This window comes from Ziziphus jujuba, chromosome 11 (genome assembly GCF_031755915.1).
Source record: "Ziziphus jujuba cultivar Dongzao chromosome 11, ASM3175591v1".
Lineage (NCBI taxonomy): Eukaryota > Viridiplantae > Streptophyta > Magnoliopsida > Rosales > Rhamnaceae > Ziziphus > Ziziphus jujuba.
This window is the reverse complement of record NC_083389.1, coordinates 21,462,742-21,477,255: the sequence shown is the minus strand read 5'-3', so window position 1 is coordinate 21,477,255 and position 14,514 is coordinate 21,462,742. Positions and strand designations below refer to the sequence as shown.

Here is a 14,514-nt window from a genome sequence, read left to right as displayed (position 1 = left end):
ATCCAAATTTCGGCTATATATTAGAATGTCATCAAAATAAACAACCACAAATTTACCAATAAATGGACGCATTACATGATTCATAAGCCTCATGAAAGTACTAGATGCATTGGATAATCCAAAAGGCATAACTAACCATTCATACAGCCCATATTTAGTTTTGAATTCAGTTTTCCATTCATCACCTTCTTTCATCCTAATTTGGTGATAACCACTCCTAAGATCAATTTTTGTAAACATGCAAGCACCATGCAACTCATCAAGCATATCATCTAATCTAGGAATGGGATGTCTATATTTGATGGTAATATTATTTATAGCCCTACAATCAACACACATTCTCCATGTACCATCTTTTTTTGGCACTAATAAAACAGGAACAGCACATGGACTTAAACTCTCATGAATGTATCCTTTATCAAGCAAATCACTTACCTGTTTTTGCAGCTCCTTTGTTTCTTCGGGATTGCTCCTATAAGCTGGTCTATTTGGTATGGCAGCCCCTAGAACAAAGTCAATTTGATGTTCTATCCCTCGAATAGGTGATAGTCCACTTGGAATCTCATTTGGGAAGCCATCTCCAAATTCCTTCAAAAGAGAAATCATTGAACTTGGCAATTCATGTTCTATCCCTCGAATAGGTGATAGTCCACTTGGAATCTCATTTGGGAAAACATCTCCAAATTCCTTCAAAAGAGAAATCATTGAACTAGGCAATTCAAGTTCTTCAAAGTTAGTTTGATCATTAAAATAATTTTCATTATAAATCATGACCAGCAAAGGTTTCTTACACTCAATAACCTTATTAATATCCCCTAAACTCAAGTAAAAATTGCTACTTAACCTTTCTTTTCTTTCTTTTTCTTTTTTTCCCTTGGATTGGCGCAAACCTTCGGATTTCTCTTCCTTCTCCAAGCTCTCGGGTTTGCCACTTCCTTTTCCCTCTCTTTCAGTTTTCCCTTGATCTTTCCACTCAATATGAACCTTAGAAACCTTACCTTGGTTAGCAACCTCAATCTTACCTTCTTGAAAGGACGGTGAAGCCGTTAGTGCCATACTTGCTTTTTCCTTGAGCTTTTTGGCTTCTCTCCTTTGTTGCATTTGTAATTGGTCTTTGTAAACCTCTTTAGGAGATAATGGTTCCAGCTTGACCTTCTTCCCTTTAAACCTGAAAACAATACTATTTTCTCGACCAAAATGAGTAGCATCTTTATCAAATTGCCATGGTCTACCTAATAGTATATGTCCAGCAATCATGGGTACAATATCACATAAAACTACATCCTCATATCTACCTATATTAAATTTTACTTTGGCTTGTTTATTCACTTTTATTTCACCACTATCATTAACCCATTGTAATCTATAAGGTTCTGGATGTTTAATAGTTATTAAGCCAAATTTATCAACTACAATGCTTGATTTTAAGGAAGAACACAACTTTAATAATATTCAGAAAATTAATTGTGAGATAGAATTTTTTTTGTTCTCTTTGAACACCTAAAACACCATTAGAAAATGAGTGTTTTGTTGAAGTGTGGCAATTTTACCACTTGATGGTGCATGTCACCGGCTAGCATGCACACCTTGGTATCAAATCATTTCCTTTTATGAGTTTATATTTTTTTGTATGTTTTTAATTTATGCAAGGTATATTTTGATAATTTTTTGTGCCTAAGTTATGTATGCAAAATTATAGGCAAGATTATGCACAAAAGAGTAGGAATGTTATGCTTGAAATGCCTATGGTGCTGGATTCATAATTTCCAGCAACATAGTTCCACTATTTATCTTATATCTCAGGTTGCAAATGGAGTTTTGGGCTGAAATTTGGAGGGATGTCTACAGACATATATAGAAGACTATGGTTTAAATTTCAGGTCAACATGACATGGGAAAGTCCATTTTCTATTCCAAACAGATTGCTGTATCTGATGGGCCCAGTATGCAGAGTATGAGTCAGGTTTGGAGCTGTTTGGCCCATGATCCGGTTCCAGAACATTCCTAGCTCTTGGAACAATATTTATTGATGACCAAGGATGTTTCAAACCAAGTTTCATAGGCAGATACAAAGGGAAACTAAGTAGGTGAAGCTAGTTTGGTTGTTTACCCAAACTAGTTAAACAATAGGAACTTAGTTCAAACCATGTGCCACTTTTTACTATATTTGGAATAGACATGTTGCAGCTGGTTTTTGACTCTTTTGTGTATGAAAAGTTAGGTGTTGACCATTTTACTTTTTAAATTTCAAATATTTTACTCATTTTGTAAGCTCACATGCTTGGCATGTGTGAACTAGTTGTAATTTCAAGCTTATATAGTAAAATGAATGAAATGGCTACACATCCAAGCCTCATTTTTCAAAAGCAACGTGGTCCCCTTCTTCTTATCTCTTCTTCAACACCTTAGAACACTCTAGGAACCCTAAAAACCAGAAAACACCATAACCAAAACCTAAAAACACAACTCACACACAACCATTCCCAAGAGCATCACCAAAAGCTTGCTTGTTGCTAACACTTCAAGCTAGCTTGCTCTTGGTCATAACCTTCTCACCCCAACAAAGTGGTATCAGAGCAAGGGACATTTTTGTGAGATTTGTGAGGTTTTTAGGCTGGTTAGTTCCTTGAGAGTGAAGAGATACTTGAAAGCACAAATATATTTTCATATTCCTTCAAACTCGAAAGCAACATCCACATGGTTTCTTCAAGTTTTTCAACTCCTTCTCCTCCTATCTTCAATGGGGAGAACTACAACATTTGGAGTATCAAGATGCAAGCCTACTTGAAGGCTTATGGTCTTTGGGAGGTCACCATAAATCCCCAAGGACCCGAGCCTTTAAGACAAGGGGCAACGGTCAACCAAATCAAGCACCATGAGGAGGAATTGGCTAAAGGTTTCAAGGCTCTCACCGCCATTCATTCTTGTATTAGTGATACCATTTTCACAAGGATAATGGCATGTGAGAGTGCCAAAGAAGCTTGGGACAAACTTCAAGATGAGTTCCAAGGGAGTGCAAGGACAAGGCAAATGCAAATCCTTAACCTAAGGAGGGAGTTTGAGACTATCAAGATGAAAGACAAAGAAACGGTTAAGGAGTTCACCACAAGGCTTCTTAATGTGGTGAATCAAATTAGGGTGCTAGGTGAAAGATTAAGTGACCAAAGGATTGTAGAGAAGGTGTTGGTCTCCTTGCCCGAGAGGTTTGAAGCTAAGATATCTTCATTGGAGGAGTCAAGGAACCTAAATGAAATTTCCTTGACCGAGTTGGTGAATGCCTTGCAAGCTACGGAGCAAAGGAGGAGGATTAGACATGAAGAATCAATGGAGGCTGCATTTGTGTCTAAACAACATCAAAAGACACAAAATCAAAAGAAGAACAAGCTTAAGGTCATAAAGGAGAAAGGTGAAACTAGCAAACCCGAGAGGAAGTCCTATGAACCTTGTCACCATTGCAAGAAGAAAGGTCATCATCCAAGAAGGTGTTGGTGGAGGCCGGATGCATTTTGCCATAAATGCCAACAAAAAGGTCATGTGGAGAGAGTATGCAAGGCAAACAAGAAAGATAAGCAACAAGCAAATGTTGCTAAAGATAATGCAAGTGATAGTGAATCCGAAGAGTTGTTTGTTGCTACTTGTTTTAGTAGCATCAAGAATGATGAAGGATGGATCATTGATAGTGGAGCAACACACCATATGTCTCACAAGCATGAGTGGTTCACAAACTTGGATAGGAGCAGCCACAACAAAGTCAAAATTGAAAATGGAGCCTTGATGGAAGTGAAAGGCAAAGGAGATGTGGTGATACACACCACCAAAGGTATCAAAACTATCCATGATGTTCTCTATGTACCTTCTTTATGTGAGAACTTACTTAGTGTAGGTCAAATGCTTGAGAACAAATATGCATTACACTTCTCAAACATGACATGCACTATAGTTGATCCACATGGAAACGAATTAATGTGTGTTGGAATGAAGAACAAGAATTTTAGGTTGAATATGGATGAAAATGGTGCATCGGTTGCATTGAACACCAAAGTTGAGAACACCTCTCAACTTTGGCATAAAAGACTAGGCCATGCTAGCTTTAAGTCATTGGTAGGCACACATGAACTTGTTCGAGACATGCCATTGGTGGAGAAGCAAGAACATGTGTGTGAAGTGTGTCAAAAAGGAAAGCATACTAGGCTAGCATTTCAATCTTGTTCTTGGAGATCAAAGGAGAAGCTAGGACTTATACATTCGGATATTTGTGGTCCTATGAGTGTTCCATCCTTAAATGGCAGCAAGTATTTCATAACTTTCATTGATGATTACTCAAGAATGTGTTGGGTGTATTTCCTTGAAAGAAAATCACAAGCTTTGGAGAAGTTTGTAGAATTTATGAAGTTAGTGCAAAATCAATCCGGTTGCACTATAAAGGTGTTAAGGACGGACAATGGTGGGGAATACACAAGTGAGGCTTTCAAACAACTTTGTAAGGATCATGGTATAGTTCATCAATTCACTACACCATACACACCACAACAAAATGGTGTATGTGAAAGGAAAAACCGTACCATCATGGAGATGGCTAGATGTTTGTTGTTTGAAAGTGGCTTGCCAAAGAAGTTTTGGGCCGAAGGAGTTAATACATCCATCTACATCCAAAATAGGCTTTACTCCAAGTCTTTGAGGAGTAAAACCCCATTTGAGCTTTGGTTTGGATATAAGCCTTCTCTTGATCATCTGAGGGTATTTGGAAGCATTTGTTACATCCTAGTACCACAAGAGAAGAGAGGAAAGCTTGATGAAAGGTCACAAGTTGGTGTTTTGGTTGGCTATAGTGATGTGACCAAGGGATATAGAGTGTATAACTTGGAAACCAAGAAACTTGTGATAAGTAGAGATGTGAAAGTTGATGAGGAAGCTAAATGGGTTTGTAGTAAGGAGGAGTTGGCTAGTATGGATGAAGACAATCGGCTTGAAGCTCATGATAATGATGAGGAACAAGGAAATGATGAAGGTGCTGCCCATGATGATGAATATGATGAGAATGAGCTAGAAATCTCCATAGGGGCTGATTTGGAGATTGGTGATGGTGTGAGAGGCACAAAACCTCTTAATGAGATTTATGAAAGGTGTAATGTGGCATTGAGTGATCCAATCAATGTCCATGAGGCTATGGCAAGAAAAGAGTGGAGACAAGCCATGCAAGATGAAATCGATGTGATAAACAAGAATGACACTTGGAGCTTGGTAACAAAACCGAAGGGAAAGAATGCTATTGGGGTGAAGTGGATCTTTAGGACCAAGTACAATCCGGATGGGTCCATAAATAAGCACAAGGCAAGGCTTGTTGTCAAAGGATATGCACAACAAGCCGGTGTGGATTATGGAGAGACTTTTGCACCTGTTGCAAGGATGGAAACCATAAGACTTCTTCTTGCAATTTCGGCACAAAAGTCTTGGAAAGTATATCACCTTGATGTGAAGTCAGCCTTCTTGAATGGAATATTGAAGGAGGAGGTCTATGTTGTGCAACCCGAAGGTTTTGTGAAGAAAGGAAGTGAAGAGAAGGTATACAAGCTACACAAGGCCTTGTATGGCCTTAAACAAGCTCCTAGGGCATGGTATGCCAAGATAGATGGTTTTTTGACAAAGCATGGATTTAGGAGGAGTCCTAATGAGCCTACATTGTATATTAGGACTCATGGTTGCATGGTGTTGGTGTCTCTTTATGTTGATGACCTCCTAGTGACCGGTGGTAATGAGAAAGAAGTGAGCAACTTCAAAGGTGAGCTAGAATTGAACTTTGAGATGTCTAGCCTTGGAGAGATGAAATACTTTCTTGGAATTGAAGTTGTCCAATCATCCAAGGGCATCTTCATATCTCAAGAAAGCTATGTGAAGGAGTTGTTCAAGAAGTTTGACATGGAAGATTGTAATAGCGTTGCCACACCTATGAATGAAGGCACCAAGTTGGTGAAGGATGATGATTCTCCAAAGGTAAATCCTTCCATCTATAGAAGTTTAATTGGTAGCCTTTTATATGTATGCTCTAATAGACCGGATATCATGTTTAGTGTGGCTGTTTTGTCAAGATTTATGCATAGTCCATCACAAAATCATCTTAGTTGTGCAAAGAGAATCCTAAGGTATTTGAAAGGTACTAGTGATTTTGGTATATGGTACAAGGATGGCATGAATGAAGCTTTGCTTGGTTATAGTGATAGTGATTGGGCTGGTTCTTTGGATGATAGCAAGAGCACATCGGGCTACATTTACACTCTTGGAAACGGTCATTTCTCATGGAATTCCAAGAAGCAACAAACCGTTGCACAAAGCACCGCGGAAGCTGAGTATATTGCTTGCTCAAGTTGTGCTAATCAAGGTGTTTGGCTTAGGAAATTATTGGAGGACTTGAGCTTGAAGCAAGAGGAAGCCACGGTAATATTGTGTGACAATACTTCAGCAATAGCAATTGCACAAAATCCAGTCCAACATGGGAGGACCAAGCATATACCGGTCAAGTATCATTCCTTAAGGGAATTTGAAGCAAGTGGTGAAGTGAAGTTGGAGTATGTGACTTCCGAGGAGAACTTGGCGGATATCTTCACCAAGCCATTGGGAAAGAAGAGATTTGAGATATTGAGAGGACTTCTCAACGTCTCATACAAAATTGCCAAGGAGGAGTGTTGAAGTGTGGCAATTTTACCACTTGATGGTGCATGTCACCGGCTAGCATGCACACCTTGGTATCATATCCTTTCCTTTTATGAGTTTATATTTTTTTGTATGTTTTTAATTTATGCAAGGTATATTTTGATAATGTTTTGTGCCTAAGTTATGTATGCAAAATTATAGGCAAGATTATGCACAAAAGAGTAGGAATGTTATGCTTGAAATGCCTATGGTGCTGGATTCATAATTTCCAGCAACATAGTTCCACTATTTATCTTATATCTCAGGTTGCAAATGGATTTTTGGGATGAAATTTTGAGGGATGTCTACAGACATATATAGAAGACTATGGTTTAAATTTCAGGTCAAAAGGACATGGGAAAGTCCATTTTCTATTCCAAACAGATTGCTGTATCTGATGGGCCCAGTATGCAGAGTATGGGTCAGTTTTGGAGCTGTTTGGCCCATGATCCGGTTCCAGAACATTCCTAGCTCTTGGAACAATATTTATTGATGACCAAGGATGTTTCAAACCAAGTTTCATAGGCAGATACAAAGGGAAACTAAGTAGGTGAAGCTAGTTTGGTTGTTTACCCAAACTAGTTAAACAATAGGAACTTAGTTCAAACCATGTGCCACTTTTTACTATATTTGGAATAGACATGTTGCAGCTGGTTTTTGACTCTTTTGTGTATGAAAAGTTAGGTGTTGACCATTTTACTTTTTAAATTTCAAATATTTTACTCATTTTGTAAGCTCACATGCTTGGCATGTGTGAACTAGTTGTAATTTCAAGCTTATATAGTAAAATGAATGAAATGGCTACACATCCAAGCCTCATTTTTCAAAAGCAACGTGGTCCCCTTCTTCTTATCTCTTCTTCAACACCTTAGAACACTCTAGGAACCCTAAAAACCAGAAAACACCATAACCAAAACCTAAAAACACAACTCACACACAACCATTCCCAAGAGCATCACCAAAAGCTTGCTTGTTGCTAACACTTCAAGCTAGCTTGCTCTTGGTCATAACCTTCTCACCCCAACATGTTTTTGTTTTAACTTATCAATGAAATTCCATAACTCATTGTAGTGTCTTCATTATACTAAGGTTTCTAATCACAGATTAGTTAGGGGTTAAGATTTTCCCATAAGAACTTAGACTTAATTGAGATCCGGATTAATATACTACGGGTTTAGGCATGAGTCGACCTAGGTTCGTATCAATCGTTATCTTCAAGCAAGTATAATAGCCTCTGGGTAGTTATTGTCATCTTAAGACAAAAATGAGACATATGTGCTAGCGTCCAAGCAGGTATTGCATTCTTTGGACAAGTTATCCAAACTCTTCGAGTGGTTTATATGCATATATATAGAAAAAATAAATAAATATATATATATATATATATACATGTATATTTACCATTTGAAATATTGGAGTTACCGTTGAGGGCCTCAATTCTTCAATTTAAAATATTGCTATGTTATTTACATTTTCTTAAAGTAATTTATTTATATCAAAAGTTGTCTTACAATTTATAGATTATTAGCGGTAAAATTTTTATCTGTACATTTTCTACATGTTATAAGGTAGACTAAATGATTTAGTGTTTGAGATCCAGATTATATTATTATTATTATTATTATTATTATCTTTCTATTTACATTTATGTGTTTGATATATTCATCAAATACTGTAAAAATGTGAAATTATAGTAAGTGGCAGGTATGGTCAGATATGAATTTATAGAAGTATGTATTTTCTGTGTTGGGTTAATACTTGGAAAGAGTCGGGGCCATCATGGAGCTCAAGAAGTAAGCTCCAAAAGGGGTTCCAACACATATAAAGATATTTATGCTTTATTATTTTTTTATATTTTAATTCATATATCATTGTTATTGAAGTTCTGCAAATTTGTAAAAACTTGTAGTAATGTGGGGAGATATAAGGCAGATATATATTTTTTGAAGTAAATTTTCTATGTAGGGTACATTTAATAGAATCCGGTTTACAGGGAAGATGTTGGTGAATTTTCTATAAAAGTTTCGGTGAGGTTACCCATAGTCGGGGCCATAAGTTCCAATAGGTAACTCTGAAAACCTCTTAACAATAATCAATGTAATTTTCTCCCCACTTGTGGTCAAGAGAAGGATATATTAATGTTGGCGTGGCATTTAAAATTTATATATATATATATATATATATAAGAATTTCTTGTTTTCATACAAATTTGTTTTGTAAATATTGCTCCGAAAATAATAATCTTTCCTAGAAAAGATAATTACACTCATGCTGTCCATCACGAGTGGTTTTATTAAAAGTGCGAAAATAAAGTTTCTAAACAAATAAGGAAAATGAAATAAAAATAATAATAAAATGAGTGAGAGAATATGGTCAAAACTAGCTAGAATTACAGCCATAGCATGCATTCAAACAGAAAAGTCTTATAAGAGTTGAATCCACGCAATCTACACGACAACCCAAAAAAAAAAAAAAAGAAAAAAAATCCTTGCCGGGTTTATGAGAAAATGGATCCATTAGTTTTTTACACCCTTTCAAATCATGAGCATGGTTAAAATTTTCATGCTTTGGATTCCCCAACTAGATTGACCGAATTGTTATGCAGTCAAACAAAATCTATATTCCTACAAGTTACCACATTATGAAGAATAAAATATAAATTATTTTAGTATTACGGTATCTAGAAGTATATGGAGAATCTTAAAGTAAAAAAATGCAATTAATTAAAATGGAAATGCCAGCCAATAAAACTTGTTAATTCTTATATATCACATGGTATTTCTAAGTAAATGTGCCAAAATGTTGTGTGATTAAACTAAAGAAATCCTCAAACAAACATCCGTCTGTTTTGGATTGGTTATATTGGTCGGTTTGGGAGGCCAAGTTGCTTATTTTCTTTCGTTGAAGTTTGAGGCTTCCATTCAAGAAGGAATCCACGTACTGGTCATGCAGTTTCATCAACTTCTAAGTTTTCAATTCAGTTTTGTTTTATAAACTGTATAAATAATATGTTTTTTTATTCTAAAGTCTAAAATAATTTTGACGTTGATGAACTCAAAATAATGATCTTATGAAGCAACTCTCTTGGGCTTTCTGGCAGGCACGCTGGCAGGAGTACCATATAATATATAACTTATTGGGAAGCTGTTTCTGTGGGATTTACTAATATATAGTTTTACTTTCTTCGAAATAATTATATATATAAAGAAGATGGACTCTTAAAACCCAAAACATCAACTCTTTCGGCACTGTTGTACATAAAAGTATATTAACAAAACTTTTTATCAATTCAGAAGCAGAAAGGTGTTGCGCTCAACGAGGAATTTGATGAGAATATATTGTATATTTATTATAGAAATCATGATAAGAATATCCATATATATTAAATAATTCTCAAGCATTACTCAATGATCTAGAGGAGTTATCTTCCAAACAAGCATATGTGTTTGCTTAGTTTTGTATTAATTATTACTCTTCAAATTCTCAACTTGTTTAATTGTTATATCTCAGCCGTTTCAGAAAATAAAGGAGATACCCAAAATGTAATTTTTGGGGGTGTCTTAATCAAACAGATTTAAACATAACAGACCACCAATTGTGATACCATGTTAAATATTATAATATATTTTAAAATATAAAATTTTTATTTAAGAAAGCGACTGTGATTACACAAAAAAGAAACATGCATATTCTCAACATTATTTTTTTATTTTTTTATCATGTACATTCTCAACCTTATATGAATTTAATAAAAGCTTATTTAAATGACCGAAGTTTGAATTCCTTTCACTAGGATCAGAGGGGGAAAAAAAAAAAAAAGAGAAGCATATCTACTTCACAAATTCAGCTAGCTTCATTTGAAATAATATTGCAGGAGAGCTGTTATGATAGTATAAGTTTATAAACTAAAATAAAAAAAATAAAAAAAAAATAGAGGAAATCTGAGGAACACAATGCTTCTTTTTGTAATTGGAGTTGTAAGAGGAATTCTCGAGGAAACACTAAAAGCCAACATCAGAAGCTTTTAGTCAGTATAGTAGGCATTTCATTCAGAACTTAAAAAGAATGTGCTTACTTTAAAGAAAGTTCCAACAGTTAATTAATCTCATGTTTCATGTGCAGAATTTGGATTGATAATCGTAACTAATATTATATTAAACTTAGGAAATAATTTATCAAATAAGAAAAGAAAGATAGAAATAAAGAGTAAATGAATGAGAGAACAAATCAAAACATGCATGCATGATGGCTAGGTCATAATGATCTTAATTATATATAATCACATATATCATATGGGTCGGCTAATATTGTGAAACCACATAGTGGTAGCAAAGGAAAGAAAAGAAAATTAAAAAAAGTAATTGGAAAGCTAGAAAGAAATATAGAGGAAGCTCCATTGTATTGGCGGTTGCAGCTTTAGGTCCCTTATGTTGGTCTTGAAACCTGTGCCAAAATTGTTAGTGTCTTAGTCCTCTGCTTTCCATTCTTGATTCCATGAACTACTGGCTATTAAAGCTTTAATTTATGTATATAGATACAAAGATAGAGTTCGTATATAATCCTTAAACCATACCCAAGAAAATGAAATATATATATATATACAGTTTTAATTTGTTGATAACATAATTCTTCCTTATGTTGACCTTTCAATATTGTAACAAGTGTTAAAAGTTGTTATATGCCCAATTAGTTAGGACTTTAATATTAAATTATTAATTATTAATTGATATGGCATTCTTAATGAATGTTTGACATGTGAACACTTATCCATTTTATGTTGAAAATATATTTCAATATATCATTACTTTCTCAATTTTATGCAACAATTATAATGTCAAGATATCTTGACTTAGAAAATATTGACGATATAATACAAATAAGTCAGAATAAATGTATTAAATGATTAATTTATCCTAATTGATTTTCAATACTCCTAAACTTTTTAAGATTAAGATATTTGGATATAAAAGATTATACATGGAGAATAAATGTATTAAATGATTAATTTACCCTAATTTACAATATATCTATTCTTTTTAAGATTAGGATATTTTGATATAGGAGATTATATATAGAGGAAGGGTAGGAGAGACAAACAAAACAAGAACAAGAAGAAGATGAAAGACAAAGCTAATGCAGTGTTCTTGAGACAAAGTTCCATTCTTAAATACTTTAACAAAAACGAAGTTTTATTATTAATATAAAACAAAATACGAAGTAATTAAGTAATTATAAGAAATAAGAAGAACCTCTCCACCAATGGTACGCGTGCATACAAACGCAAAGCCACAAAAGAAAATAGATACATAAACACTAGGCAGAGAGGGAGTAGTACATATTAATAGTGGTTTTAATTATTTAATTAATAGCATTATAGATTGTTACCAGGAAATAGCTTTCACCAGGCTGCAAGCTCTGCATTAAAATCCCAAATTCATTCATCGGAATTGGAATTCCAGAGGAATGGACCAAAACCACATCTTGGCCAAACATTGTTTTCAAGTCAATTGGCCCTTTATGAACTTCTGTTGGAACCCCGTTGATAAACACCGTGATGAATCCTGGACAGAAAGATGATTGAAAATAATTGATTACTAACAAATTAATTACGTATGACAATTAATTTGGTGTTTCTTTTTAATTACGGAATATAAAGATTATGCTAGAAAATTCCATGATTTTCCTTCGTATTTTATTTTGATGAACAAAGATTGCAAAAAGCCAGAATCTAAGCCTGAAGAAAGGATTACAGATTCTGAAAAGCGGATTCCTTGATTGAGAAAAGTAGTAATTAAAATCTTTGTTGTTAATAGAAATAAAGCTAATTAATTAAATAATAAATACTTATTTTGTCTAAAAGAGAGAAATAAACAAACAATAAACATAATTATGTTTTGTTGGCATATTTATGTGGTCTATTAAAAAGAAAAAGTCATCATTTGGATTACCTAGCAGGGTTAGATTTTCTTGTAAAATTTGACATAAATTAATTAAATTAAACTAAATATAATTACAAATTAACGACTGCAATTGAAAAGAACCATCATGTTATCGGGGTGAAGTTAGACTTTCAGATTATACAAACACAAGAACTGTCACATTATTAAAAGTTGCTACTTCCTTTTCCTTTTTTTTTTTTTTTTCTCTTTTTTTTCCATCACAACTCTCAGAATAACCAAGAGAGCAAGAACACAAAACTTTTTTCCAACATCTGAAATTTTTCCAAAAAAGTTTCAATTAGTTTGGGGAAAAAGATTGCTTATCATTTACCAAAAGGTTAATTTGAGAAAGTACTTGAAACGAACAAAATTAAGTACTTCTTTTTGGACCGAAAATAAAGCGAATAATTGAATTGGGTTTGACAATATTTTAAAAAAAAACTTCAAAAGAAGGTGGTGGATCTTATTTTACCGTCAGGCTGTTCCCTCAAGAACAAGCACTACTTTAAGAAGCTAGGCTCAAAAGCAAACATAAAGAAGAACAAGAAAAAAAAAAAAAAAAATCAAAGGCAAACAAACAAAGTCAAATCAAATCAAACACATGCATTTTACCAGATTGAAAGTGCATATTTGAGGTATCTTCAGGGCATAAAACAGGCGTTACAGACGAGCTTTGCTCGAATTCCGGAAAAGGTATTTGACTAGCGGAGATAGGAAAGAAGCTATCCACACCATGATGATCATCTCCCGTAAGTCCACATGAAGATGAAGAAGAAGAACCCACAAGATAAGAAGAAGGACAAGAAGAAGCAAAAGAGGATGAAACTCCATATCCCAAAGCCAACGGATTTGTCGTCGTCGCTGAACTGCTTTCATACTGAATTGCACCACTACCACCGCCACCGCCACCGCCACCAGCAGCTTGTGGCTGATTTCTTTGCTCGAGCTGGCTGGCCTGCATCTGGCGCTGTCGGCGGCGAGATCTCGAACGCCGGTTTTGGAACCAGTAGAAGACATTTGCATCACCAACAGAACCAAATTTCTCAAGCAACTTTCTTATTCGTACGGTCTCATCTTTGGGAGGATTTACCATTCCACTGTTAAAGATGGACTCCAGAATAAGGATTTGTTCGGGTTTTGGAGTCCATCTTGACCTTACTGGTTCGTTTCGCTCCGAACCATTGCTTGGACTATTAGGTTCTTGGCTTTGATCTTCCATTTTGTGAAAGAGAGAGAGAGAGAGAGAGAGAGAGAGAGAGAGAGACAGAGACAGAGAGAGAGAGAGAGAAAGAGAGAAAGAGAGAGAGAGACAGACAGAAAGCAATAAAGAAATGTTGTTGAAGCTGAAACCTAGGTGATTAATAAAGGAAAAATAAAAATAAAAAACGTAAAAAGTACATGAAGGCAATAGACTACAGTGACTACTGCTTCGAGAGGGGTGGAGTTGTATATAAAGTGCTGAAGGGAATGCGGATCTTTGTGAAGTTACTAAGCTGCCCCTTCATATATTTAATTGCAAATATTCTGCTAGAAATTGTCTTAACATGAAATCAGGATAGTCCAACAATTTAAAAAACAAAAAACAAAATAAATGATAAAGTTTATCTATCACTCACATTCAACGCTTTCACAAAAACCGACTTCAAAGATTCTAAGACTAATTGCCGTTTAATATCCAATATATATTGCAGTCAGATTGTATACACCTTTAAATTTAAAATATTTCACATGAAGTCTCAATTTTATATTTGTTTTATATTGGTTAAATTTTTAAATTAATTTCAAATTGATTAATAAAAAAAATACAAAATTGATTGACTAATTTGCTTAATCTACAAGCAACATAAAAATAAAAAATTGATTAATTAATTAATAAAAGATAATATTT

The 14,514-nt window shown here is 34.6% G+C and overlaps 1 protein-coding gene across 2 annotated transcripts; it reads right to left on the bottom strand.

Annotated features, from left to right (window-relative positions):
• Positions 1-10,933: 10,933 nt before the first annotated feature.
• Positions 10,934-14,026, bottom strand: LOC107433045 (WUSCHEL-related homeobox 11). 2 transcript variants are annotated; one of them, XM_025079527.3, is made up of 3 exons: positions 13,239-14,026; positions 12,073-12,248; positions 10,934-11,130 (listed from the first exon to the last, which is right to left on the bottom strand). In XM_025079527.3, the coding sequence occupies exons 1-3, from the start codon at positions 13,843-13,845 to the stop codon at positions 11,113-11,115; spliced, it is 801 nt and encodes a 266-aa protein (XP_024935295.3). In that variant the 5' UTR covers positions 13,846-14,026; the 3' UTR covers positions 10,934-11,112. The 2 variants fall into 2 exon arrangements, with proteins under 2 accessions (XP_024935295.3, XP_048321917.2); XM_048465960.2 differs by lacking the exon at positions 10,934-11,130 and having other exon boundaries at positions 11,146-12,248.
• Between the last annotated feature and the right edge of the window lie 488 nt (positions 14,027-14,514).

Excerpts from the sequence above, each read along its gene's own strand:
- LOC107433045 (XM_048465960.2), bottom strand. The coding sequence starts at position 13,845 with ATGGAAGATCAAAGCCAAGAACCTAATAGTCCAAGCAATGGTTCGGAG. Across the intron at positions 12,249-13,238 it reads AAATATGCACTTTCAATCTG|GATTCATCACGGTGTTTATC; the intron begins GTAAAATGCATG and ends CTTTCTGTCCAG.